The sequence below is a fragment of the Cricetulus griseus genome, assembly GCF_003668045.3.
Source record: "Cricetulus griseus strain 17A/GY chromosome 1 unlocalized genomic scaffold, alternate assembly CriGri-PICRH-1.0 chr1_1, whole genome shotgun sequence".
Classification (NCBI taxonomy): domain Eukaryota; kingdom Metazoa; phylum Chordata; class Mammalia; order Rodentia; family Cricetidae; genus Cricetulus; species Cricetulus griseus.
Genome location: NW_023276807.1, coordinates 8,887,575 through 8,915,010, shown reverse-complemented (window position 1 = coordinate 8,915,010; position 27,436 = coordinate 8,887,575). Strand labels below are relative to the sequence as shown.

Below are 27,436 nucleotides of genomic sequence, written 5' to 3'. Positions count from 1 at the left end.
TAATTCCTTCCTTGTTTCAATAACACTTGATGAGCTCTTGCTTGGGTCAGTCCATGAACAAGGCATTAGGGTTGCAGGGATGCTTGTAACACGGTCCTCACTTTTAGCTTGTAGAGTCAAGGGAACGGGCAGATAACCAGAGAAACCACCTATTGCAGCTTCACAGGGCCAGTCAAATAGCCTATCTAGGGTGGCTTTCTGAAGAAGGCATCCCTTGAGTTGTCCCTGAAGAGTGGCTAGGAGATTGTTAGATGAACAGATGGGTGACCATAGAAAAGAGAGACCCGAGTATGCATTTTAGGGGAGAGCCATGTGACACCCCACTTGCCTAGCACAGGACAAAAGCCCAAGCATGGGGCCATCCACTATGTGGTCATGGGGAGTATCCCACAGATTCACTTATATTTCTACCGTCAAGCCCAGAACTCTGATTTCAGTTCTTTTATGGGCATTTGGCATTGTCCCAATCTCTGGCCCCAAGTTGTACCTGGGTCCCAGATGGCCGTTCACTAACACCTCAGCCTCTCAGAGTTTGGCTGTCTCTCTCTGTACAGATCTGAGATAGCTGATGGGAACATTTCAGAACATATGCCCTCGTAGAAGTGGCCTCGGATGCTTTCCTGGAATAAGAAAGACGTGTGTTAGCATATGCTTCTTGCTAGCGTCTGAGTAGAGCAGTGATATCAAAGCTGTTCAGCCAGAGTCTCCTAATTAAAATAGTCCATCTTTATCCTCATAGGAGGAAAAAAAATCAGAACAGTGTTTTTCCTTTTCAAGTTCTTGAGATACATTTGGTATCAAATTTGTGATTTCTTTCAATCCAAAGGCAAAAGAAATGAGAATTCCTTTCACTTCTATAATTTTGTAATACCCAATGGTTGATGGCCCTTTGGGAGTTATAATTTTTTCATTTCTTGAAATCTACTTAATAGAACTGTTCTTGGTCTGTGGTATGATCTATACATGATAACAGCTGCATTTTCTTTAAGATTTATTTTGTACATGTGTGAAAGAGAAAGTTGTGTGTTTATTTGTGCATACCACATTCATGCAAGTGCCCACAGAGGCCAGAGAGTATCAGATCCCCTGGAGGCAAGGTTAGAGATGGCTGTGATCTTCCACTGGGTCCTGGGAACTGAACCAGGGTCCTCTGCTACAGCAGCAAGTGCTCCTAATACTGAACCATCTCTTCAGCCCCAGCTGTTGTATTCTTTAAGACATTCTTATGTAAAACAGACAGGCTGGTTCCAAGACCTCTCCTGGCAGATGCTCAGGTCCAGATGTTTGCATAGAGCCTGCTCACACCGGCTCATATCATGCGGGTCCCTCTGGTGATGAGCTTTTAATCTGATGCCAGTAGCCTACAAACAGCTGATGTCTGTGGTGATGCAGAATAGTGGTTAAGAAGCGTGCCTGCAAGTCTGCACATGTTCGGTCCAGATGCATTAAGAATACTTTGCATCTGAGGTTGGTGGAGCCACACTAACCAACTCCCCTGACTTTTCAAGTCCTTCTCAGAGCTACTGCAACTAAGAGAGAATGAGATTCTATGATGTCCCTTCAGTTATATACCTACATTCTGTCATTGTATCATCCTGTGGTGAGTGTAGGGCGTCAAATCCAAATCTTGGGATGTACTTGTCTGAGTAACTGGTAATTTTACCAAAAGCCTCTTTTCCTTCACACACTTAAGTTAGAGTAGATTCCTTTATCAAAAAGGACACTGTCAGGCCTGGGGAGGAAGCTCAGTAATAGACACCTACCAAGAGTACGCAAGGCCTTGAATTCCATAACACACACACACACACACACACACAGAGAGAGAGAGAGAGAGAGAGAGAGAGAGAGAGAGAGAGAGAGAGAGAGAGACAGAGACAGAGAGAGAGAGAGAGAGAGAGAGAGAGAGAGAACACACTGGCTCCTGTAGTCCCCTATCATGCCCAATCAGAACCACCCTACTGCCAGCTCTTCTAGAATTTCCCATGAGGCCCTGACAATTCCAGACCATATAGAACCCACCACAGAAGCTTTGTGTCTTGTTTTTTGGATTGAATACCTAGTGTGGCTTGGTTGTTCCCTCAGTAGAATGTTCTGTCAAAACCCAGAAGCCTGCTTTGATTGGTTATATTGCAGCAGTGATTTATGTGGGGCAGGCTAGCCTAGAGCAGCCATGATTAAACTTCTGTGTAGCCTAGGAACCTTTTGTTTGATGGTGTCTGATATCAAAGCCCCTCTCACTGAGGTAGAACTGGAGATGAGAGATAAAGCTTCTTAGCTTCACCTAGTCTTTGAGACTCAGGTCCAGTTTGTCCCTACACTCATGCAGCACTCTGACCCCTAATAAGCATGGCATGGGTTTTTTTTATGGTGAAAAAATGAAATTTGCAGTGAAGAAGTAGAGTGTTCCCATGTCTGCTTGCCTGGGAGATGGCTGATGAGTGTGGCTCTGCAAACAATGGCACCTACCCTTAGCATTCTTGCAGGCTCTATTTTTGGCCAGAATTGGGAATGAGCCCAGGGCCTTGTATTTACTAGGCATCTACTCTCCTACTGAGCTACATGTCTGGCTTACACTTTCTACTGTTGTGCTGCTCCAAAGTGGTGAGTCCCTGTGTCTTCTAGTAGACTCTATCTGCATTCTCAACTCCGATGTCCTCCTTCCTTTGCTACATAGGAGAGGTCAAAGGCCAGAGTAGAAAAAGAACAGATTTTGTGGACATTTGCAAAAGACAGTGGACAAGAACAGAGCAGGAAATAGTATGAGTAGAGGTTTAAAAAATAAAGAAGTCACTGGTTTTTTTTTTTTAAAAAAAAAAAAGAAAGGAGAAATAGAAGATGAGGATGAAGGGAGGGGAGAGAGAGGGAGGAAAGAAAGAAAAAGAAAGAAAGAAAGAAAGAGAGAGAGAGAGAGAGAAAGAAAGAAAGAAAGAAAGAAAGAAAGAAAGAAAGAAAGAAGAAGGAAATATAGAGGTAGAGAAGAAGGAAGGAAAGGAAAGATAGGAGAAGGAGAAAGATGAGGCAAGCCTAGCAAATTCTCTTCAAAACATGGGCATCAAGCTGGGTCTGATGGCATACATTTGTAATCTCAGCACTCAGAAGATTGGGATAGGAGGACTGCCACGAGTTCAGGTCCATCTGGGTTACATCGCAAGACCATCAAAAAGAAGGGAGGGGAAAGAGAAGGAAATAAAAAAAGGAGAGAGCAAGCCTAGAGCAGGGATTGTTGTGTGCCCAAGGAAGGCCACCCCTACATTTCTCTTTTGATTTCTGGCAAGGAAAGTGCCCTTGTCAACAGAGATGACACGTAAGAAGGCACAGAGTTTTCTAAAGCCAATCTTAGTTTCAGGAAGGGAGCCCCTTCTGCCCATGTCATCCCTGAGGTGAGCATCAGGTGGCCACCGTGTCCCTCCCCATAGTTCTTTCCTTCATGAGCGTGTGAAGCAGACAGTGAGATGCATGGTGAAAGGGTGAGAAGGCCTTGATGGGTCCAGGCCCACTAGGATCAAATTTACGATGACAGAGGGACTTACTGCCATCATTAGCACAAGGAAGGTTGGTTAGAGACCCTTGGGATGCCAAACTCTTGTTTTAGGCCCTGCTTCCTTCAGAGCTGAGCAGTGTTTTTTCAGAGCTACTCAGAGCAATGGCTGAAGGATAGGAAAGAGAAATGCATAAGATTGATCAGAATGGTGGCAAGGGTGGTCTTAGGCTGAAATAGCTTTTTGATCTGATTACTTTTTTTAAACTTCTTCTTGAAGTTCTCGGCGCAATTCAGCATGTTCCAGAGCATTAAAGACCAGCTGGAGCAGAGAACGCGGATCCTGCAGGCCAACATCCGGTGGCAGCAGGAAGAGCTTCACAAGATCCAGGAACAGCTCTGCCTGGTCCAGGACTCCAACGTGCAGGTGATGTGCCTGAGCAGACTGGCCTCTGCTCTTCTTAGGATCCACTTCTGTTCAGGCAGGACATCCCCCCAAGTCCCTGTGCGCTGTGTCACAGAACCCAGTATACTTAGGAAGCATGTGGAAACTCCTACAGTCCAATCACATGAAACAATCAATGAAACGAGGGGCCAAACTTGAAATTTCCCACAGTGTTCTCTTCCTTGCTCCTACTTCTGTGGGTACATTTCTGTTTACTGTTGGCACTTAATTTCCTTTCAGGAAACTATTGTCTGGTTGCCCTGCCTAGATGTCCACTGGGTCATCTTTGTTCCCAGTACCTCTATAGCTAGGTTTTCATAGCTCTGCTGTCTTCTGTAACAGACGCGGAAGTCATTCTGCTGCCTAAGGAAGCAACAGAGGAAGCTGGCCTGTCACCTCCTCCTACCCCATTGGTGGAAGTCAGTGGGGACACAACATAGTCTGACAGCAGCCATGTATACCATAAACCCAGATGCATTTCTTGGAATCCTTTTAAGTCATTTGTTTGTTTGGGGCTTGGGTTTTTTGTCAGGGACACATTGGATCTATCTCAAGGATAAATTACATGGATTCCCCAACTGTGGTGGGGGTTGCATATTTTAGTTCAGGACTGTTTAACTTTATGAGTGTATCATTTGGGCCCAGCCTTTAACTGCAGATGTCATTGTAGTTAACCTTGAGTCTGTCTTGAGAGCCCTAAGCATTTGCAGCCAACTTAAGCAAGACAGAGGGGGCAGAAAAGACAGCCCAGGAAGATGGCCACAGGATTGTCCCCACTGCTCACCTATCCCTACCACACCAACTCCCTTGAGCATCCAGTAGCACTGTGACAGACACACCATGCTGGATACTGAGAAGCCACTGCATGACAAGACTTACATATGACAGTGACAGTGTGGTTTCATTGGAAGGCCACAGAACCCTCTCTAGCCATTCTGTTTCCCTAAGTACTTATCAGCTCTGCTGGAAGGTGCAGGGGACCTTGGTGACACCTGCTGATCCTGCCCTTCCTGCCCTTGCATAGCACTTTTACCAGGTGGGACAACCTAAGATATACCTGCGCTAAAGTCCGGGAATCCCTTTTGAATTCTTGTAAGCATTACTCAGGAAGCTAAAATCCCTCTACCTCTTCCTCTGCCGCAGTGACTTCCCTGCATGGACATGGGTAGACACAGTAGCAGTTCCATGAAATTAAAAGCATTGTCATCATCGAACTCTCAAATTCATAAAATGCCACTTGTTACTCATTCTTCCCCAAGAGCAGTATTTTTTTTTCTCACAGATTCATAACCTGGTTGGTAGCCTTGAACTTGTCTCACTTCAATTACTTTAATGGAATTTTTATACCAACAGGAAGGGGGGGAATTGAAGCAGAAAGTGCTAAAAAGCGAGGTAGGCGTACGAACATCCCCCGGAGCGCCTGGAGCTTTCTGCTTCCTGCCTATGCCACATTAGAGAGAGGTTTTAAAATAACAGGCAACAAAGCTATCACTTTTGCGCCTAGTTGTACAGAATATGATATTCCCCCATTAAGAGAACATTTTGTGAACCCCCAAAGCATATATGTACGCCAAAGCACATAGGTACCTGAGCTCTACAAGGAGCCATGGAAACCCAGTCCTCCAGTGTATGCCTTTCCTGTGGAAATCAGTGTTCTGGTGCTTTCCAGCCTTGTAGATACCAGTTCCTACAACTCATGCCTCTCTGTGGCTACGTCCCTCGGTGTGCACACCTTGCTATGAAAACCAAGCTTTACCGTGCTCACCTCCCTATGCAACATAAGCTCTCTGGTGCACACATCCCTGGTAGAAACCAAGCCCCCCACACACACACCTCCCTTGCAGAATCCACGCCCTCCAGTGTGTGCCTCCCTGTGGAAAAAAGGAACTCTAGTGTATGTCTTCCTTATAAAAGCCAAGCCCCCAATGTACACCTCCCATGTGGGTGCCAAGCTCTCAGTGCACACCTTCCCAGTTGGAAGCTAAACCCTCTGCTGCAAGCTTTCCCTGTGTTCATTCCTCTGTCCTTATCTTCACAATGGAATTTTCCAAAAGAACATGGAGATCCACAGATAATCAAACCAGAGAACATCTCCTCCAACAGCCTGGCTTCTTGCTTTTCAAAAGACTTAAATACATCCTAAAACTTCTACCAAAATGTGATCCTTTTTTTTTTTAAGCTGTAAAAATAAGCAAGTGAAAATTACTATAGGCTCCCCCATCTCTACCCCACATACCACCAGAGAGGGAAGACAGAAGAATGATAACACATTGACAGTTGCTGAAGCCTGGTGATGATGCCATATCATACAGGATTTTTTCTATTGTTTTTATATTGACTACTTCTTAATGTCCTGTAAGTTTGTAAAATTAGGCAGGTATGAATAGTGGAAAAATTGCATACAAGTGTGGCCTATTTGTTCTAACATACTTTTCTTACTTTGGTTTGAGGAATTTTTTTTTCACATTTTCTATAAAACTGATCCCAGAGCCCTTTTGAGAAGTCCATGAAATCCTTCTCTGTTGTTGATAAAAACAGAGGCATGGACATCTGTGCCCAGGTACAAGCCAGGGCTGTTTACTGCAGTTTAGTGGCCTCACGTCATTGGTTCTGAACTTAAGTGTATGCTAGTGAACTCTTTTAAAGTTTGGTTATGGGGAAGTCCTCTGGGATGTTTGATGTTTTCCCCAGGTGGATGTGAAGGACACACATTTGCCAAGCTGTGCTAAGAGACCCTGCACTCTCTCCAGTCAGGAGAAAGTAGCCTCTTGCTTTTTATTTTTATTATTATTATTTTTAATTGGAGCATGTGCACCCTCTGCTGGTTATTCAAATGAGTGCGTAAGTGGACGCCTTCAGCAATGACAAATAACATGTTCCTTGATTGGGGTCTTTGAGACATCCATCCGTCTAGCCAAACAGGCAACTATCTAGCTATCCAAATATGTATACCTCCCTTGGTGGCGCAGTGGGAGGGTAGGAAGATAAAGAGAACGAGGGTTTTAATCTTTGGAGAACATACACAGATGGTCCAGCATAGCCTACCAAACTGTTAGCTCAGTGACACTAGCAGAGACAGTTTGAGCAAAAGGTTTTGTTCTCTTATTTGTGTATATTTTCCCACTCACACCTCCATCAGATCTCTATATGCCCAGTCAAAGGAGCAGAGATCTCCTTCTTTCATTTGAAGTATATTGTTACCATCGAGCATTCATTCAATGTCTACTGCATCTTAAGTACTTAATATGCACTGACTTCATTCATCCTTTTCCAAGGTATGTGATGTCAGTATCACTGTGCTCACTAGTTTTATGTCAACTTGACACAAGCTGAAGTCATCTGAAAGGACAGAACCCCCGTTGAGAAAATGCCCCCATTAAGATATGGCTGGAAGCCAGCCTTTCTTAATTAGTGAGCAATGGGAGGGACCAGCCCATTGTAGTTGGGGCCACCCCTGGGTTGGCGGTTCTAGGCTCTATAAGGAAGCAGGTTGCACAAGCCATGAGAGGTAGCTAATAAGCAGCACCCCTCCTTGGCCTCTGCATCAGCTCCTGCCTCCAGGATCCTGCCCTGGTTGAGTTCCTGTCCTGACCTCCTTCAGTGATGAACTGTGATGTGGAAGCATAAGCTAAATAAATCCTTCCCTCCCCCAACTTGCTTTTAGTCATGGTGTTCCAGCACAACAATATCTAAGACAGAAAGTGGTACCCGTCTGGGGTATTGCTGTGACAGACCTGGTCATGTGTTTTTGGAAGGACTATGGAAGGACTTTGGAACTTTGGTTTAGAAAAGTCATTGAGTGTTCAAAGCTTGGTGAGCTGTTGTGTGGGAGCCTGGAAGATAAATGTTGAGAGAAATGCAGAGGATGGAGACCTGGCTTGTGAAGTTCCAGAGGGAAGAAAAGATTCTACCAGGCCATTTGTGTGACGAAGCTGTGGTGTCTGGTCAGCTGGGGCTGGAGAATCAGCTGTGATTAACAAGAGGCCAGAACCACTAAAGTAAACTTTTGCTTTGCTGGGACAATGGATTCTGGTCTGTTAGGATGGAGAGATAAGTTGGTCATGATTAAGAAGAGCCCAGTGTCACTGAGATGAAATCTCCAAAGTGTTTCCTCAGAGGTAGCACCCTGAAGCTGTGTTCCCCGGGGCAGCAAAGGTTGTGTGCCTTGTGCTGGCAGCTGAACTGGTAGTGTAAGTGTCACCCAGGTGGTACTGGTTTTGAAATCCTGAAGGGGTCATGGAGAGCAGCTGAGGCGTGGCACAAGGGGTCAGAAGAGACCATTGGTGAAGGTGCAGCCTCAGTAGCAGCTAAAGGCCAGGACTAAAGGGGTTATTCAGGGAAACTGAGGCTTGCTTTTGGTCATGGTGTTTTCTCACAGCAATGGTAACCTTAACTAGTACAGTGAGTATTGTATGAATGAGGAAACCAAATCACTGAAAAAGTTATAAATATTGCCCAGAATCATTCTCAGAGGCAGCAGCACTTCATTTGTAATTCAAGTATGTCATCTTTAAGGTAAATATAATGCCTGCCACAATAAATCTTGCATTAACTTGACCCTTGGTCAGCAAGCAAACCATATCCTGCCAAAAGGAATATAGAAATTGGACTTGAGCATGAGGTTTGTGCTGAAGCTATAAGATATTGTTCATCCCATGTGCTATTCACAAACCTCATGCTAAGAGATAGCTGGAATTGTATAAAACACTAATGCTTCAGTGTGTGGGTACTGAACCTGAGGTGATGGGTACCCAGAAATTCTTCTTGCTAGGCTTGGTGCCACACACCTGCGATCCCAGCATTTGGAAGGCAGAAGTAGGCAGATCGCTGTGAGTTCAAGACTAATCTGGTCTACGTAGCCATTTCTAAGCCAGCTAGGGCTACATGGTAAGATTCTGTCTCAAATAAAAGGGGTGGAGACCTGGAGAGATGGTTCAGCAGTTAAGAGCACTTGCTGCTCTTCCAGAGGACCCAAGTTCAGTTCCCAGAACCTATGTCAGGCAGTGTGTAACCACCTGTAACTCCAACTTCAGGGAGTCTGACAACTTCTCCTAGCCTTCATTGGCACCTGAATTCACATGAAAACATCCACACATAGACACATACACATAATTAAAAATAATAAATTAGCCCGGAGTTGGTGGCACACACCTTTAATCCCAGCACTCGGAAGGCCGAGGAAGGCTGTGAATTCAAGGCCAGCCTGGTCTACAGAGCTAATTCCAGGACAGCCAGGGTTGTTACACAGAGAAACCCTGTCTCAAACCTTGCCCAAAAATAATAATAATAATAATAAATTTTAAATACTTAATTAAAAATAATCAAGTATGTAAAAAAAATTCTTTTAGCCCCTAAAGTAACCAAGAGCCTTCATTTCACAACTGCAGACTTCTGGGTGAAGTGAAAAGGGTGTCTGATCCAAACCTCACAGCACAGCCACCTGCTGCCCTCAGGATCAGGAACTGGTGGCTTGGCTTCATCTATGAAAGCAATATGGGGAAAGCTGGCCTTGGAGTGCTCCTCCCAGCAGCTGCAGGATGCAGGTTCGCCCTGCCTCTCCAGATCCCCTGTGGCACTCAGTGGGTTTGAGCCTGCTGCTCTGAGATGAATAGATGTTTGTGCTGCCCTGATTCACGAACTACAACTCAATCTACTACAAGTGGCAAGGAGGAGCAACCCCTCCCTAAAGACTACAAAGCACAAAACTGAGAGCTTGGAATGGGCCATGTATGGCAGGTGTCTTGACACAGATCATCAGTTCGTACTTGCAACTCTGATTGGGTCTTAAACAGCATTGCTTTCACTTGGAGTTTTTTTTTTTCTTTAATCTATGTCCAATTAGTTTACAAGTTGAACAAACTGTGAATTATTCATATTAACTACCAGAACCAATACCAATATAATATTTCAAATATCTGAAGCTTTCAGACATCCTGTGTACTCAATACAGAAAACTTAAAAACCTAAGAAAAAAGACCTGTCGAAGCACTTAAACAGCTGTTTGAAATGAGATTCAGTTGCCCCTCAGTGTCCAAGGGGACCGATTCCACAATCCCCAGAGACACTAAAACCCACAGGAACTCAAGACCCCTTGCAACACAGCATGGCTGCACAGAACAGACCCACGTCCTCCTGTGTTCTTTAAATCAGGAGTGTCCAACCCATAACCCACAGCTGTGAGCCCTCAAAGTCAACATAAAGCCATAAGCTCACTTAAAACATCGTGAATGCTTAATTGTTGTTTTGTTTTGTTTTGTTTGTAACTTTATTGCATGTTTTTTTTTTTAATGTGGCCCAAGACAACTTGTTTTTGTCCAGTGTGATCCAGATAGGCTTAAAGGTTAGCCACCCCTGCTTTAAATCATCTCTAGATTGTCCATACACCTCCAATAATGTAAGTGCTTATACATTGTTTAGGAAATAACGACCGAAAAAAACATCTACACTTGGTTCAGTACAGATGCAACCCTTTCCCGGGCTGTTTTGATCTATGGTTGGGTGAGTCTGGAGATGTGAAGCTCCCAGATGAGGATCAACTGTGTGCGGTACAAACTGAACTAAATCAGGATCCTCATGAATTCTTAGCTTTTTCTTAAACTAATAATGTGTCACAGCCTTAAATGTCTAAGGCAGCTTATGTAACGAAGCATGGTTATAAAACAAGTGTAACTTTAAAGGATGTGGACCTGCTGACATGAGCCTCTGCTCCTGTTGTCCTGCCTGGAAGGCTGAGTCGCCTGATCCCTGGAAGCAGGGCTGCCCCCTCTCCTTTCAGCCCTGTATTGAAAGTTTCACTGCAGGTGAAAACCCTGGTCACTGGTCAGAGCTTTAAGGTTGGGTGTAAGACCCAGCCTTACTCTGAGTAAGATGTGAGCTATACCATGCTCTCTCCCACCATTAGCAGATGGGCCATTCTGTTCCGAAGATGACTCTCCCTTCTAATGCCACACCGATACGCCCACCTGGACCTCAGAAGTACATTGGTTTGTGCATAGAAAACCTAGATGCAGGTCTCTTTGTCACTGTCAGAATACAGCCACTTAACTGTGACCCTCAGGAAGGCAGGGACAAGGTCTCTTTGACCCAGACAGCATATCTAATGTGTTGGCCCACACTGCTGCTGCGTCAGGGAATCGGTTTTTTGGGGGTTTTTTTGTTTTGTTTTGTTTTGTTTTGTTTTTTAGGTGTGTCAAGGATTCCGAGCATTTTCCCTCCTTCCTGGGAACAAGGAAGACAATGAAATGGTGGACACGCGTGAAGCCCACATGGCCCTCACTTCACAGGCATTTCTCTTCTGTTCCCAGATGTTTCTGCAGCAGCCAGCTGTGTCCCTGAGCTTCGGCGGTGCCCAGCGACCAGCATCTCAGCAGCAGCTGCAGCAAAGGCCTTCAGCCGCACAGTCCCAGCTTGTGGTCGACACTGCACTGCCGGGGCAGATCACGTCGACCCAAGTCACAAACCAGCACCTGCTCAGAGACTCAAATGTGATAGCCACCCAGGTACTGCACCCTCGTCCACATCCTGTCCTTAGCACACTCATGCAGCTGAGATACTCTTGATTCCTGCAGCTGTCAAATTCTGGAAACCTACACACCTTTGTCTGGACTAGGAGAAAAGTACAGTTGTAGGTTTTTTATTTAACTATTATTGTAAAGCCATTTTGAGGATCTGAGCTGAATTGTTTCTCTTTCTGTACTTTGTACCTGGGCTTTATGCCTCTGCACACATGTCCTCCCTCTCTCATCGCTGCCATGTGAATAGTTGCCTCTCTTCATTGTCCCTTGCTTCAGGACCCCCTGCAATACCCTTCTCTTGCAGCCATTTCCACTCAGTACAAACTGCCAGTGACCTCACAATTTGACCACATCGCTAGTGGTAAATGACGCTTGAATGGAGTAGAGTTAAAGTCCTGAGTCCCTACTTCTGGGAAATCATGGCATAGAAGGCAGATGACTGCCTCTCCTGAAACCTCCACAACCACACAATAGGCTCTAGTGAGCATCTGTTCCCTGGGGAGCAATAATGAAAGAGGGGTGTTGTAGACCTCAAGGTGTTCCTCATCCAGTAGAGAATCTGGGAACTGGGCCAGGCAGTGGACAGTGCAGGAGGGATACAGAAAGGCATTCCTTCAGATCCACAGGGGATGGTATGAAACCACTCATGGATGCCAAAACGTGAAGAGACTCAAGTCCCTTATGTAAAATGGTACAGAGTTTGCACAAGATGTGCCTGCATCCTCCTATATCATTTATTTACTTATTTATCAATGCCGGGGATCAGACTCGGGTCTTCTCGGATGCCATAGAAACACTGTACCACTGTGCTACATGCCAGATCCCTTCATATTTTAACTCATCTTAGATGTTTGTTTAATTTTATGTGTATGGGTGTTTTACCTGCATGGATGTCTGTGCACTGCATGCTTGGTACCCACAGAAGCCACAAGAAGGTATCATATCCTCTGGACATGGATTTAGAGATGGTTGTGAGCTACCATGTGAATGCTGGAATTGAACCTGGGCTCTCTGGAAGAGCAGCCAGTGCTCTTAACTGCTGAGCCATCTTTCCAGCCCCATAGATGATGTATAATATAACAACAGAGCTATGGAAATAATTGTTACATAGGGATAATAGAACAGTTGTACATGGCCAGTACAGATGTGATGCTTTTCAGATACTTTTATGGGGGATTGAAATTACAAATCCACATAGACAGGAGTACTGACTGCTCTTCCAGAGAAACCAGGTTAAATTCCCAGCACACACATGGCAGCTCATAACTGTTTGTAATTCCAGTTCCAGGGAACCTGACACCCATGACAAAACACCAATGCACATAAAATTAAAATCAATATACAAAAACAATTTTTTAAAAGGGAGCTTAGTTTGCAGGCGGATCTCTGTGAGTTTGAGGCCAGCCTGGTCTACAGAGCGAGTACCAGGATAGGCTCCAAAGCTCCACAGAGAAACCCTGTCTCGAAAACCAAAAAAAAAAAAAAAAAAAAAAAAAGCTTAGTTCATCCTTATACAAATTAAGAGTTTTGCCTAAAAACACAACCTTCTAATTTGAAAGAGTCATCAAAACAAAACACAAAACTAATAGGTGAGACTGGCCAGGGGGATTTTGGCAAAGCGAAAACCGAGGAAGAGTTTAAGCAGATACTAGAAGATGACGTGAAAACTAAAATCTAAAGCTTTAAGGTACACCATAGGAATGGCCAGTCAGTGTCACAGACAGAAAAGAAAAATCAGGGCCAGGCCACCCCCTCGTTCACTCATTATTTGAGTCAGCAGAGACTTATTGAAGGCTCACTTCATGGCCTGCACTGAGAGAACCATGAGTACAAAGAAAAACCTCAGTCCCAATGGGAAGAACAGATACAAATGGACACATATCTCAGTGTGTCAGAGGGTGGCATGGGAATTCGGGCAGGAGATGGGTTGTAGATTAAAACAGATTGTCAGAAGAGGCCTCCCTGAAAGAACTGTGTGCCAGCAAAGCCTGTGGGGTGGGCATGAGAGTGGATTAGCATCAAATGGAAGACCATTTCACAAAAATGGGCCAGCATATGCAAAGGCCCTGAGGCAGACACAGGCCCAGTGAGGTAGAGAAACAGCAAAGTGATATTTGTTTATGAAGTAAAATTTGTAAGGAAAAAAAATCTCAGTTCAATGGTTCAGTTCTGCTGAGAGCCTAATGCTGGCCATGAGATTTTAAGAATCTTCAAGGTGCTTACAATCCCGTGGAGAAGATATTCCAAATAAAAACAGTTCACTGCATAGCTGATAGCTCCTACCTTAGAGGCAAGTCAAGAGTCAGTAGGTAGGAGTTCTCTGAGGTTTCCTAAAGCTATGGTCTGGTTGAGGCTGAGCTTTCTTTCTCTTGTTAAACAATGCTCCAGGGTCCAAAGCCAATGAGAAGCTCACAGCTGCTGCCTGCCAGCGGCCGGTCAGTGAGCAGCCTGCCATCCCAGTTCAGCAGCGCAGCAGCCGTGCTCCCACCAGGCCTGAGCCTTACCACAGCTGCTCCCACCTCTCAGGATGCCAGCCAGTGCCAGCCCAGCCCTGACTTCAGTCATGATCGGCAGCTCAGGTATGAAACCACCCTGCTGAAAGGACAGGAAAGGGTCATTTCTGCTCTTCCTTCATCTGTCCTTTCTGCACAGCAAACCTCCAAAGCTTCCCTAGTTGGTCTCAGCTAAGGTGAACGCAGGGAAGAAGACCTTAGGGTCCTGAAGGTCAGGGGCATCACCCATTGTGTGGCTCAGAGTACTGCCATCGGGGGCCACAGTTTGGATACTGTTCTAGTTTTGTGTCTGTAATAAAATACTCTACCAAAAAAGGAACTTGGCATTTTCTTCGGCTTACAATTCCAGGTAACAGTCCATTATTGTGGGAAAGTCAAGGCAGGAACTTGAAACATCAAATCACATCACATCCACAGTCAAAAACAGGGAGAAATGAATGCAGACATGCTCACTTGCTTGCTCACACTCAACTTGATTAGTCCACTCTTACACATTTCAGGAGACCTATCTAGAAAATGGTGCTGCCCACAGTGATCTGGCCACAGCAATTAATTTCAGACAGTCTCCCCCAAGACATGCCCACAGGTCAACTCAGTATATACAGTCCCTCACTGAGACTCTCTTGCTGGGTGACTCCAGATTGTATCAGGGTGCCAGTGAAAACTAACCATCGCCAAGTGCCGACTGTAATGTCCCTTTTCTCTTTCTCTGCTCAAAGGCTGTTGCTGAGCCAGCCTATCCAGCCCATGATGCCCGGGTCCTGTGATGCCAGGCAGCCCTCAGAAGTCAGCAGGACTGGACGGCAAGTCAAGTAGGTTGGAATGGCACAGACACCTATATAGCATGGTCCCAGCCTGGCCTTTTCTTTTCCTTAACATAATGCTCCAGGACCTGATGTTCCTGGCACTGGTACTCCAGGCTTTCACAGGCCTGGTCAGGTTCACTGTGGATGCCCTACAATGTGTGCTCACAGTCTTTGGAGGCTCTTCCCCAGGGCTTTCCTGCCATCAATGCTCATGCAAACAGACAAAATCCGGTACCCACTCTCCATGCTCCAGACCAGAACTGAAGGAGATAATGACATCAAAGATGATTGCAGCCATCGTTGGGATTTAAAAAAAAAAAAAAAAAAAAAAACAGCTCTCAAAGCCTTCATCCTAGCTATCATCCTGAGTAAACAACAGCCCTTTCTTCTACCTAAGTCCTCTCTCCAGCCCCAATGGGTTCTTTACAACCACACTGAGCTTCCCTGCCTCATGCTTCCAGCACTGTCACCCAAGACGAAGAGATGCTACACATAGGAGCTCTTACCCTCTCAGAGATACAGTCTCCTTCCCATCTCAGGGCATTTTCTATTGTTCTAACCAAATGTCACAGGCAGAGTAATCTATGAAGGTTTTATACACCTCCTGGTTCTAGATAATGGAAAGTCCAGGAAGGTGGTACTGGCACTTATTCAGCATCTGGTGAGGACCTTCTTGCTGCATCATGACATAGGAGAAGAGCATTCCAGGAAGAGAGCAAGCCAGTGTGCCAGCTGAGTTCTCTTGTTTTTCTTATAAAGCCATTAATGTCATCATGGGGGCACCACCCTAAATGACCTCATCCAGCCTTGATTACTTCCTAAGGCCCCACCCAAAATGACCATAAACACAGAGTTAAGGAACTGGGCTTCCATCCAACACATGGGCTTTGGGGAACACACTCAAGCCAGAGCACCCCTCTTTCCACTTATCACTACTGAGGAACAGATTTGCTCAGCTGTTTAATTAGTAGTGACCAGGGTTACTGGAGACATAGGACGAATCATTTAAATGATACTGGAAAATGGGCTTCTAAAAAGAAAAATCACCTCTAGATTTTGATTTCCCTCCTCTTTCAAGACAGGATTCTCTTGCCTTGGCCTAAGAATGCTGAGGTTACAGGTGTGTTCTACCATGCCCAGCCTTTAGAAGGGGGCTGTCACATGACCCCTATTTGTGTAAACACTGTTTGAATTTGAGTCCAAAGGGTATCAGGACAGTGCTAGCTGATGAAGCCTGGAGTGCAAAGTCTCTCGAGTGGCCCCCAGGACTGTCCCTAAGAATTCCTTCTCTGCCTTCTGCCGCCCATCACAATATAACAGCAGTTCTGAAGCTCAGGAGTGTTTGGTTATTCCCTTTTATTCTATGGCTGAGGGATGCTTTCCTTGTTTCCTTCAATCAGTGCAGAGTCTGAGCTTTAAAAGAATGATGTCTGGAAGGTCACATATTACCTATGGCAGAGCCAAGTTCCAACTGACTCTGGAGCACAAAGTCCCTTGGCTTTAATTCTTCAAGATGACCTTGTTGGCCCTGTCTGGGGACTCCCATGGATAACTTTCTCTGTGGTCTGTGTTCCTTAATACTTGGCCTCCCTCCCTGTGCCCATGGATTGGGAGCAAGTATGGGCAAGCATCCCAGTTGTGGAAAACCATCTTTAAAATTTACGGCTTCTGTTCTCAATTAGGCAGCAGGTTTGGATTTTGGTTTTGGGTTTTGCTTGTTCTTCCAAAATGTTCCAAGTAAGTGGAAAGAAAGATGCCTGTTAGTTGGATTTCCAGAGAGGCTCAATTCTGTTGTGAATGAGGCAAGGCCCAGAAGTGTTCTCCCCCTCCAGCAGCTGTAACTGCCATTTTTGGTCAAACCAGTCATTTCTATCCTCCTGACTCTTCCAGACATGACCTAACCATTCTGTTCTCCAAGGGGTATCAAGCTCTGCCTCCCATATACACACAGAAGTCTCTTCAGGGGAAGTCTGGAAGCACTAAAGCCTGTTACAGATGATCTCATACAGAGAATTTACTTCTTTAAAAATCACAGAAGGGAATTCCCTATAATGTCTTCAAACGTCTTGTTCTTCTAGACCTTCCCATAAAGGCCAATCATGTTTCCTCAATAATGGACCATTATAGTCAACATCTTTTTATGTTATTATTATCTTGATAAAGTGCACGTAATATAACACTTGCCATTGACATATTATATAACATCTGCCATTGTAACCATTTAAGTATAAAGTTCAGTGGTATCAAGTCCATTTGCACCATTGCACAGCCATCCCCACCATCCATTTCCAGAACTCCCTAGTCTGAATCTTTCCTTCCACAGCCCCTGGCAATCATCATCCTTCTCTCTGCCTTTCTGGGATTTTTACTATTTGGGGACCTTTGCCCTTTGGTAACAGACAAATTTCATTCAGCATAATGTTTTCAGGTTTCCCTCCCTTTCTAGCCTGTGTCAGTACTAAGGTGTTGTGTTCCATTGTATGGATATATTCATCAGTCAGTGGACATGACATCATTCTGCTTTCTGGCTATTTTTGTGAATAATATTTCTATAGGTATATAAATATCTAAGTATGTAAATTTACTTCTTTTGAATATATAACCAGAAACAGAATTGCTGGATCATATGGTAATTCTATTTTTAATTTTCTTGGTTTTTACTTAACATATGAACTAATGGAATTTGTTATGAAATCTTCTTACATGTGTGCTTTTATATATCCCCCTCCCACTTCCCTTACCTGTCCTCCAATTCCACCCTCTTGCTGGTTCATGTCCTACCCCACAAGTAGTTTCTGTATAGGAACTTTTTATGATCATGCAATCCCACTTGTCAATTCTTGGAATTATTCCCTGTGGTCCTGTGGTCCCTTTAAGAAAGGCCTTGCTTATGCCTGTATCTAGAAATGTTTTCCTTCAGCATCGAGGTTTCCAGTGCTACTAACTGTGGTCTTCGATCAATTTTGAATTGATTTTGTTCAAAGTGCAAGATCCGGATCTAGTTCCTTCTTCTACCTGTGAAAAATCTACTTTTTCCAGAACTAGTTTTTGAAAATGCTATCTTCTGTCCAGTGTATAAATTCTTGACACATCTGTTGAAGATTTAGTTGGCTTAGTTGTATGGGTTTGTATCTGTCTCCTCTATTCTATTCCATGGTCCACATTCTTCTGTACCCGTAGGCTGTTACTATGGCACTAAAGTGTAATTTGTCATGCCTCCAGGATGGCTCTTGTTGATTGGGGTCTTTTGTGTCTCATATTAATTTTTTGGACTTTTTTTCTATTTCTGTGAAGGGCAACACTGGAGTTTTTATAGTGACTATGTGGAACCCATAGATCAGTTTTGGTAATGTAGTCATTTCAAGGTGTTAACTTTTTCAATGTCCCCATGAGTGTGGGAGGTTGTTCCCCCCCCTCCCCCCGCTTTCTAGTGCTTTGTTCAATTTTTTTTTCAGTGTCTTAAAGTTTCCATTGTAGATGTCTCTTACACCCTTAGTTAGGTTTATTGCTAGTCATTTTTAGTGATTTAGGATTAGTTTACCTAGGTATTTTAAAGCTATTACAAATGAGGTTTTTTTTTTTTTTCTGTTGTCTTTCTTAGCAAATGCATTTTGGTATATAGAAATGTTGCCCATCTTTTGTAAGTTAATTTTGTGTGTATTACATTGCAGAAATTGTTTCTCATGTCTAAGAGTTTTCTGGAAGACTCTTTAGCATCTTTAAATATATGACATGTGATCTGCAATTAGGGAAATTTGATTTCACCTTTTCCTATTTATATCCCTTTTCTTTCTTCTTTTTTATTTAGAAACAATCATTTTACATATCAATCCCCCCTTTCCCTCTCCCTCCCCTCCTCCCATGCCCCCTACCACCCCCCCACACCTGTTCTCCAAGGACAATGAGGCCTTCCATGGAGGGAATCATCAAAGTCTGTCACATCATTTGTGGGAGGGCCTAGGCCCTCCTCTGTGTATCTGGGCTAAAATAGTATCCCTCCATAGGGAATGGGCTCCCAAAGTGTGCACTAGGGATAAACACTGGCTCAACTGTTAGAGGCCCCATAGCCTGCCCAGGCCTCCTAACTGGCACCCACATTCAGAGGTTTTGGTTCAGTCCAATGCTGGTTCCCCAGCATTGAACTGGGGTCCGTGTACTCTCACTAGGTCAGATCAGCTCATTCTCCAGCATGGTCTTGACTGCTTTGCTCATCTCTCCTCCCTCTCTACAACTGGATTCCAGGAATATGGCTCAGTGCATAGCTGTGGGTGCCTGCTTCTGCTTCCATCAGCTACTGGCTGAAGGCTCTTCAGGGGGCCTGGTTTGGTCCTATGTTGGTTCCCCAGCTGTCAGACTGGGGTCCATGAGTTCCCACTTTCTCAGGTCAGCTGTTTCTGCAGGTTTCCCCAGCAAGGTCTTGATCCCTTTGTTGGTCACTCCTCCATCTCTGAAACTGTATTCCAGGAGTTGGGCTCAGTGCTTAGCTGTGGCTCTCTGCTTCTGCTTCCATCAGTTACTGGTATCCCTTTTCTTTCTTTCTTATTTCTCTAGTAAGACTTCAAACACATGATTGAATAAGAGTGATGAGAATGGTAACCCTTGTGTCATTCCTGATTGGGGGGGATCCTTTTCGTCTCCCTATATAGCACAATGTTGGCTATAGGCTTTCTATATAAACCCTTTACTAAATTGTGCTATGAGCCTTCAATTTCTAATTTCTTCATAAAGAACTAATTCATTCATGAAGGAATATTGAACTTTCTCAAAGGTCTTTTCTGTATGAAGATCCTGTGATTTTTTTGTCCTTGAGTATACTTATGTGCTGTGTGACATTTGTTGATTTGCGTATGTTGAACCTCTCTTGGTCATGGTATATGTTCTTCTTAATGTGTTCTTGAGTTAAGTTCACAAGAATTTTATTGAGACTATGTGATCTGTATTCATCAGGGAAATTGACCTATATAGTTCTTTCTATGTCTCTCTGTCTCTCTCATCTCCCTGTCTCTGTCTCTGTATGTGTATGTTATTATCTGGTTTTAATATCAGGGTAGTACTGGCTTCATAGAATGAATGTAGTAATGTTCCTTCCCTTCATATTTTTATGGAAGTTTGAAGAGCATTGTCATAAGCTCTTCTTTAAAGAATGGAAGAAATCAGCAATGACTGCACCTGGTTCTGGGATTTTCTTTGTTAGGATGCTTCTAATTACTGTTTTAGCCTTGTTGACTGCTGTGGATCTGTCTATATTATTTATATATGCTTGGTTTAATCTTGGTAGACCATATGCTTGTAGGAATCTATCCATTTCTTCTAGATTTTTCCAGGGCTGTTTGTCTGTACTATAAGCCTTCCAAGTATTTCCTATGATCCTCTGAATTTAATTGTAATGATTTTAACATTTCTTTATCATCTCTAACTAGATTAATTCAGGTCATCCACCCCCCCCACCCCCCACCCCCGTCAATCTTGTTTATCATTTCAAAGAGCCAGTTTTACATTTAATTGATTCTATGTTCTTTTAGTTTCCATTTCAGTTCTGTCCTAATCTTGACTACCTCTTGCTACCAAATGCTTTGGGGTTTTGGCTTTGTTTGTTTGTTTGTTTGTTTTTGTTTTTGTTTTTTCGAGACAGGGTTTCTCTGTGTAGCTTTGGAGCCTATACTGGTACTCGCTCTGGAAACCAGGCTGGCCTCGAACTCACAGAGACCCACCTGCCTCTGCCTCCCAAGTGCTGGGATTAAAGGCTTGCGCCACCAATGCCTGGCTTATTTTCGTTTTTCTAAGACATTAAGGTGCATCATTGGATATTTATTTGAAATCTCTGAATTTTTAAAGTCATCACTCATAGCTATAAATTGTCCCTCTTAGACTGTACCCCAAAGATTGGTAAATTGTGTTTTATTTTCATTTGATCCTAGAATTTTCCCTTCCCTTTCTTCAGCAACCCACTGATCATTCATGAATGTTCTATTCAGTCTCCAAGTATTTTTAATTTTTAGAAATTCTATTGCTACTAATTTCTAATTTTATTCCATTATGGTCTTTTAAATACAAGAAATTGTTCCAAATATTTTATATTTGTTAAGACTTACTTTGTGGTCTAGAATGTGTTCTATTTTCAAGAAGGTTCCATAAGCTGCTGAGAAAAATACGAAAACCACATATGTTGGATAAAATATTTCGTTGATATCTGTTAAATCCATTTGATCTATGATCTAGTGTGTTGGGCTTTGTAGGCTTGTTCATTTGTTTTGGGCTACCTGCCTCTGCCTTCCAAGTGCTGTGATTAAAGCTTGCTCCACCATAACTAGCCTATGATATAGTTTTTAAGATTTAAAAACATGCTTATGAGTCTATGTATTTATCAGTGAGAGTGTATGCCACCTGTGCACAGTGCCTGTAGAGCCCAGAAGGCGGCACCAGATTCCCTGGAGCTGGAGTTGCAGGCAGCTGTAAGGCACTCACAGGTGCTGGGAACCTAACTACAATCCTCTGGAATAGCAGCAAGTGCTGTTAACTGCTGATCTATGTCTCCAGCCTGTGTAGCGTGGTTAATTGTAGAACTCTTTGTTGGCTTTCAGTTTAAATGACCTATCTGAAGATTAAAGTGAAGTATTGAAGTCACCCACTATTACTGCATGAGGACATATCCAATGTCCTTTAATGCTCATTAGTGTTTGTTTTATGAAATTGAGAGACCAACATTTGGTGCATATATTTTTAATTATTATGTCTTCTTAATATATTGTTCTCATTGTTAATATATGGTGGCCTTTTTATTTCTTCTAATTTTGGTTTGAAGACTATCCACCATCAGAATAGCTGCAGCACCTGGTTTCCAGCTGTTACACACTCACTAGATTAACTACCACCCTTCCACACTCAGTCAGTGCATGTCTTGGCTATAGAGGTTTATTTCATGGAAGCAACACCATGCTGGATCCTGTCTTCTTAACCCTGTCATCGAATCTGTATCTCTTTATTTGTGGTGAGTTGAGTCCATTTACATTTAAGGTTATTATTGAGAGATGTTTGCTAATTCCTGGAGTTTTGTTGATTGTTTCTGTTTTGTTGGACTGTTGTTTGTTCTTTTCTTTAGAATTAAGTTTCACTGATTTGCTTTGTTGAATGAGATGGAGTCCTTAACATTTCTTTATTCATCTGCTCATCTTATAAAATGTATTCTTTCATTTGCTCTTGTGATTAAGATTCCTCCTGGGCACACAGTATTCCTTTAGTGTCTCTCGAAGTGCTGGCTCAGGGGTTGTGATGGTTGGCTTTAACTGTCAACTTGATACAACCTAAAATAACCTTTGGAAATTGTCTCAATGAGGAATTGTTGAGGCCAACAATTGGTTGGCCTCTCAATGAGGCCTCTCAATGAGGCCAACCAATTTATTACTCTTCCTATAAAGGTGGGTTTATCATCTCTTTTGCTGCCTCCTCTGTGTGGCTGGCTTTCCTGCCCAGATCCTAAGTTGAATTCATTTGTTTGTATTTTCTTTGGGATTTTTTAAAATTTCTTTTCATTTTTTACTAGACAACTTTTGAATGCCTCATCTAGCATTTTACTTATTTCAGTAAATAAGTGACTCTCAATGAGGCCAACATTGGGTTGGCTTGTGGGCATGTCTGTGGGAGACTGTCTTCATTAAATTAATTGATGTAAGAAGACACATCCCACTGTGGGTCTTCTTAAGGAAGGGAGTCCTGAACTGTGTGAGAGTGGAAAAATCCAGTCAGGACAGAGAGCCTGCAACTAACCACACACGCATTTATTTCTTTGTGCTCTTGACTATGGATGTGATGTGGCAGCTGCTCCAAGCTCCTGCCACTGTCCTCCCTTTTGTAACCTGTAACCTGGGATTGTCGACTAAATAAATCCTTTCTCTTCTTAGTTGTTTTTTGTCAGGGTATTTTATCAAAGCAACAGAATTTAAACCAGTACAGTGGTCATGAATTACTTTAGTTTGTGGTTATCTTAAAATGTCCTTAATTATTCATCAGTGCAAAAAGATAGATTCAGTGAATTTAGGAATGTTGGTTGAACGCTATTTGGTTTCAAGACTTGAAATAGAATGTCCTACACTTCTCTGGCTTTGAAGGTCCTGATGGGAGGTCGGATATTCTGATGTAAGTTGGTATTTTTCCCTTTTCGACTTTTAATATTATTTTCTTTGCTTTTTATTTTTAACAACTCGACCATGTTAGTTCACAGAAAGATTCTTTTCTACTCATTTCTCCTTGTGGTTCTAAATGACCCTCGTGTTCTCTGGATTTGGGAGCTTTTCTGCTATAATCCCATGAGCTAGATTCTCTAAGTCTGTCATTTTTGTCTTCCTGCCCTGCCCTGAATTCATAGGCCTGGTCTTGTCATCACTCCCCAGAGCTGTGGGCGCCATGGCCATGCTTGTTCTGCTTCATTTTTCTTTACTAGAATTTGAATCAGTCTTTTTCCCAGCCACATCCTTCATCCCTGACCGTGCTTCTTCCACTTGGTCCAGCCTGTTGGTCCCACATCTCACTGTACTTCTCTTTTGATTAACACATGTCTAGTTGTTTTTTTTTTTTCCCAAGATCTCAATTTCCTTGTTAAATTGCTCTTCCCATAAAGGTGGGTTTATCATCTCTTTTTGCTGTGTCTTCTGTGTGGCTGGCTTTCCTGCCCAGATGCTAAGTTGAATTCATTTGTTTGTCTTTTCTTTGGGATTTTTTTTTTAATTTCTTTTCATTTTTTACTAGACAACTTTTGAATGCCTCCTCTAGCATTTTACTTATTTCAGTAACTTTCAATTCAGTGGGATGTGTCTTTGTGTTTTCCAAACTTTCTAAGTTGTGATGAGCCTGCTGGAAAATGGAGCGGTTGCTGCCATTTGCCCAAGTCTTATCCTAGCTCTCTTGTGCCACTATGCTGTGAACTTGTCTCTTGGGTTGGAGATCTCTTCTGGCTTTACTTAGAGGCCTTCCTACTACACAGCCTGCCCTTTTTAAAACTACTTTTATTCTTTTTCAATTTTATGTATGTAAGTGTTTTGACGGCATATATGTCTATGCACCATGCTTGTGCCTGGCGCCTAGGGAAGCCAAAAGAGGAAGTCAGGTCTCCTGGAACTGGAGTTACAGATGGTTGTGAGCCACCATGTGTGTGCTGGGAACTGAACCCAGGTCCTCTGGAAGAACAAGCAATGCTCTTACTCACTGACCCATCTCTCCAGTCTCCCTACACTTTTTAAAAACACTTCTGTTGGAGAGGGGGCGGTGTGTGAGCACACTGTATATGTGCAGGTGCCTACAGAGGCCACAAGAGGTGTTGCATTCTGTGGAGCCGGAGTTTCAGGCAGCTAAACTCCCATATGTGGGTACTGGGATCTGAACTTTGGTCCTCTAGGTAAAACCAGCAAGCTTTCTTACCCACGAATTCATCCCTCACTCATCTCTCTGGCCCCAGGAAGCTTACCTCTAAGGATCCAATCCTTGTACTACTTAAGAGAGGAGAAAACACAATTGTAATAGCAACATCACCAGACTATAGAAGAGGTAAAAGTAATGTTTAAAATCAGTTAATCCCAATAATATATCTCCAAACATCATAAAACAGAAAAACTTACAAAACTATGATGGAGTGGTTTCTGAAGATAAAAATAACATAAGGCAAATGTGGACACAGTAAATGAATGAGGTAAAAGAAGGCAGTGCAAAGAGAAAATGGAGTGGGGGGCAGTGAGGGCTGAATAAAGGAAATAATCCGGGAGGGGAGTGGAGAAAGATGATGAGAGAGGAAGAGACATTATTTTTAAAAATAAAGGAAAAATTAATTTTCAACAATGGTAAAATTTTAAGGCAAAAGTAAATATATGTAAGAAGGTAACTAAATAAGCATTGCAATTTAAGAAAAGCAGCACATGAGAGAAAGGAGCCATGCAACAAGGTTCAAACAGAGGGGTTTTTTCATTAGGGAAAAGGATCATAAAAAGGGGAAAGGGGAGTGGGGAGACCCGTCTCCAGGAACAGGAGCAGCAGGAGAGAGGAAAGAGGGGCAGAGAGAGAAACAGAAAGAGAGAGGGAAAGACAGAGAGAGAGGAGAATGGGAGGTAGGCAGGGCCATTTTTACAGGGAACATGGTGAATATGCACACAGGTGGTTCCTTTAGTGGCTGCAGCTGAGAGCATATCTTGTCAGAATCCAAAGGTCAGGCCAGTACAGATGCCTCAATACTAACTAACAATAACAGCTTTAACAACAACAATAAGAGGAAGTGAAAATATTAAAGTACAGTGCAAAGAAAAAACAAAAATGGGGAGAAAGGAAAGAGAAGAAAAGGTTAAGGAAAAGACTTAGCCCAATAATGAAAGAAATATGTTTAAATAAAAAGAAAAAAAGAAGCCTGGTAGCACAGGCCTTTCATCCCAGCACTCTGGAGGCAGAGGCAAGTGGATCTCTGTGAGTTTGTAGACAGCCTGGTCTATATAGTGAGTTCCAGAACACGCAGAGCTATATAGTGAGACCCTTTCTCAAAAATGAGTTAATTATTTTATTAAAAACATAAAAAGGTTTTTGAATATAATAAAGCAAAACTATTGCTAAAATTGTAGTAAAAATAAAGAAATCACAAAAGAGAAAGGGATAAAAGGAGAAGAGAGAGAAGGTGATGTTAGGAGAGGGGAAGGGAGGGGAAAGGGGAAACGTCTTTCTGGGTCCTCAAAAACTGGAAGCTGCCAATTATATGCATGGAGACAGAGGTGTCAGCACTTGTGGGGTCTTGTCTTTTTCATGGTTTATGGTGTCATTGAGCTCTATGGACAACTCTCCTATATCCACCAAGGCCAGCTCACTTAAGTGGCTTCTCTTCTTTGTGTGTGGGGGGGCGGGGGGAGCTCTTTGCTGTCCACACTTAACTTTGCATCCTCCCAAGATTTTCCAGCCTGTACCTCTCTGGGTAGCTACTGTTCTCTTGGGTAGGCGTCTCCTGAATACATTAAGATTGAGGAGAGCAACGAGCAACCACAACCCTGAGAGCTGTACAAATGACCAGTCTGAATGTTCTAATAATCCCATGTACTGGTCATCCAGCTATAAGGATGCAGCTATAGATGTCAAATAGTCCAGTGGAGCATCAGGGTTTTTGTATTCTACAGCAGTGAACAGCAGATAGGCGGCTCTGGAGACTGGTCCATCTGGGTTCTGCCCTCCATCCCAGGGTTATTCTCAGTAAATAAGCTGTGCTTCTGACCCCAGAGTGCAGGGCTGTCTGTTATACCCTGTGCTCCTCAATGCCTGAGCTGAGTCTTTGGCCACCTGCCCCTTCAGCTTTGTCAGCATCTAGCCTCTCTTGTTTTCTGTAACTGCCTTCCAGATATCTCTCTGGCCCTGGGATTGTGGGAGGTTAACTCAGGCTCCCTGACTTATTGATTTCCCCCATTTGGGGAGCTTCCAGGATTACCTCAGTTTTAAGCAGTAAGTTCCCTCTCAGATGGGACCCAGCCACTGCTCTCTGAGTCATACTGAATGACAAAATGGAAGTCCTCCCCACCGCTAAATTGTACTTTGGAGGAATCAGTCTCACCAAAACCTGTAACTGGACCTGGGCTGGTGAGGGCTGTGGGCTTGTCCCGAGGGTAGGATTTCCAGTCTCTTTTCAGGGCTGCCTACATTACCAACTTTTGGATGAGGCTTCTGGTCTACCTCAGAGCCTCACAGCTTGAGCTGTTTCAATTTGGCATAGTTCTCATTTTCCACACTTTTCCCTCCACTGCCTATGAATTTCTCCTTTGGAGCAGACTATTTTTTTCTTGTTCTGACTCTTCTCCCTCACCAAGTCACATGGAAGAAGTTTTTAGTTTGCTGTCTCACCCAGAAATCTCATGTTTCATTTTTGAGGAATCTCCACAATGATGTCCAGAATGGCTGTACCATTTTACATTCTCACCAGCATCACACATCCTTACTAACAAGGGTTCTTTTTTTCCTTCTGGTACATGCACATACACACAGATATAATGTCTTCAAGGTTACTCATAGTACATGTCAAAATTTATACATGTATATGTATGTATAGCTTCATCATAATGGTGTTGATAGCTCATTTCAGTTTTGATTGGCATCCCCCTATTAACTAGTTACAATGTGTATCTTTTCATATGCTTGTTGGCCTTTGTATCTTTTTCATTGGATGGAAAGGACGCTCAAGCCAATTGTCCACTACTTTGTTTAGGCTCTGTGGGTGTTAATAGGATTGGTGGTATAGCTGTAGGTATTTTTTATAAATTCTAAATATCAATCCCTCATCAGATATATGATGGGCAGAGATTTTTCTCCCATACCTTGAATTACTTTTCTGTTGTTGTTGATGTACAAGTTTTATAATGAAGTCTACCTCAACCATTTTTTTTCCTATTATAGTAAGTTTTTTTTTTAAGATTCACTTATTCATTTTATTATATGGGTATTTTGCCTGCGTGCAGTGCCTGTAGAAGGTAAAGGAGGGTTCAGCTCCCCTGGAATTGGAGTAGCAGGTGAGTGATTGTGAACCACCATATGAGTGCTGGGAACCAAACCCAGGTCTTCTGGAAGAGCAGCCAGTGCTCTTAACCACCGAGTCATCTCTCCAGCCCCTAGTTGGTGTTTTTAGTGCTGTGTCAAGTGTCTCTTTCTCAGAGGATGGGTTTTATTTGTCCTCCATG

General features: G+C 43.3%; 1 protein-coding gene across 5 annotated transcripts in view; it reads left to right on the top strand.

Moving 5' to 3' along the window:
* Window positions 1-27,436, top strand: part of Npas2 (neuronal PAS domain protein 2) — a 180,010-nt gene that overhangs the window by 149,216 nt on the left and 3,358 nt on the right. For all 5 annotated transcript variants that reach the window (XR_004772363.1, XM_027386795.2, XM_027386794.2 and 2 more), the window contains 4 exons: window positions 3,759-3,905; window positions 11,228-11,422; window positions 13,826-14,016; window positions 14,670-14,762. Coding sequence is in view for 4 of the 5 variants with exons in the window: in XM_027386795.2 (XP_027242596.1) it covers window positions 3,759-3,905; window positions 11,228-11,422; window positions 13,826-14,016; window positions 14,670-14,762 (626 nt within the window). In the remaining variant the exon portion in view is untranslated. The remainder of the gene's footprint in view (window positions 1-3,758; window positions 3,906-11,227; window positions 11,423-13,825; window positions 14,017-14,669; window positions 14,763-27,436) is intronic.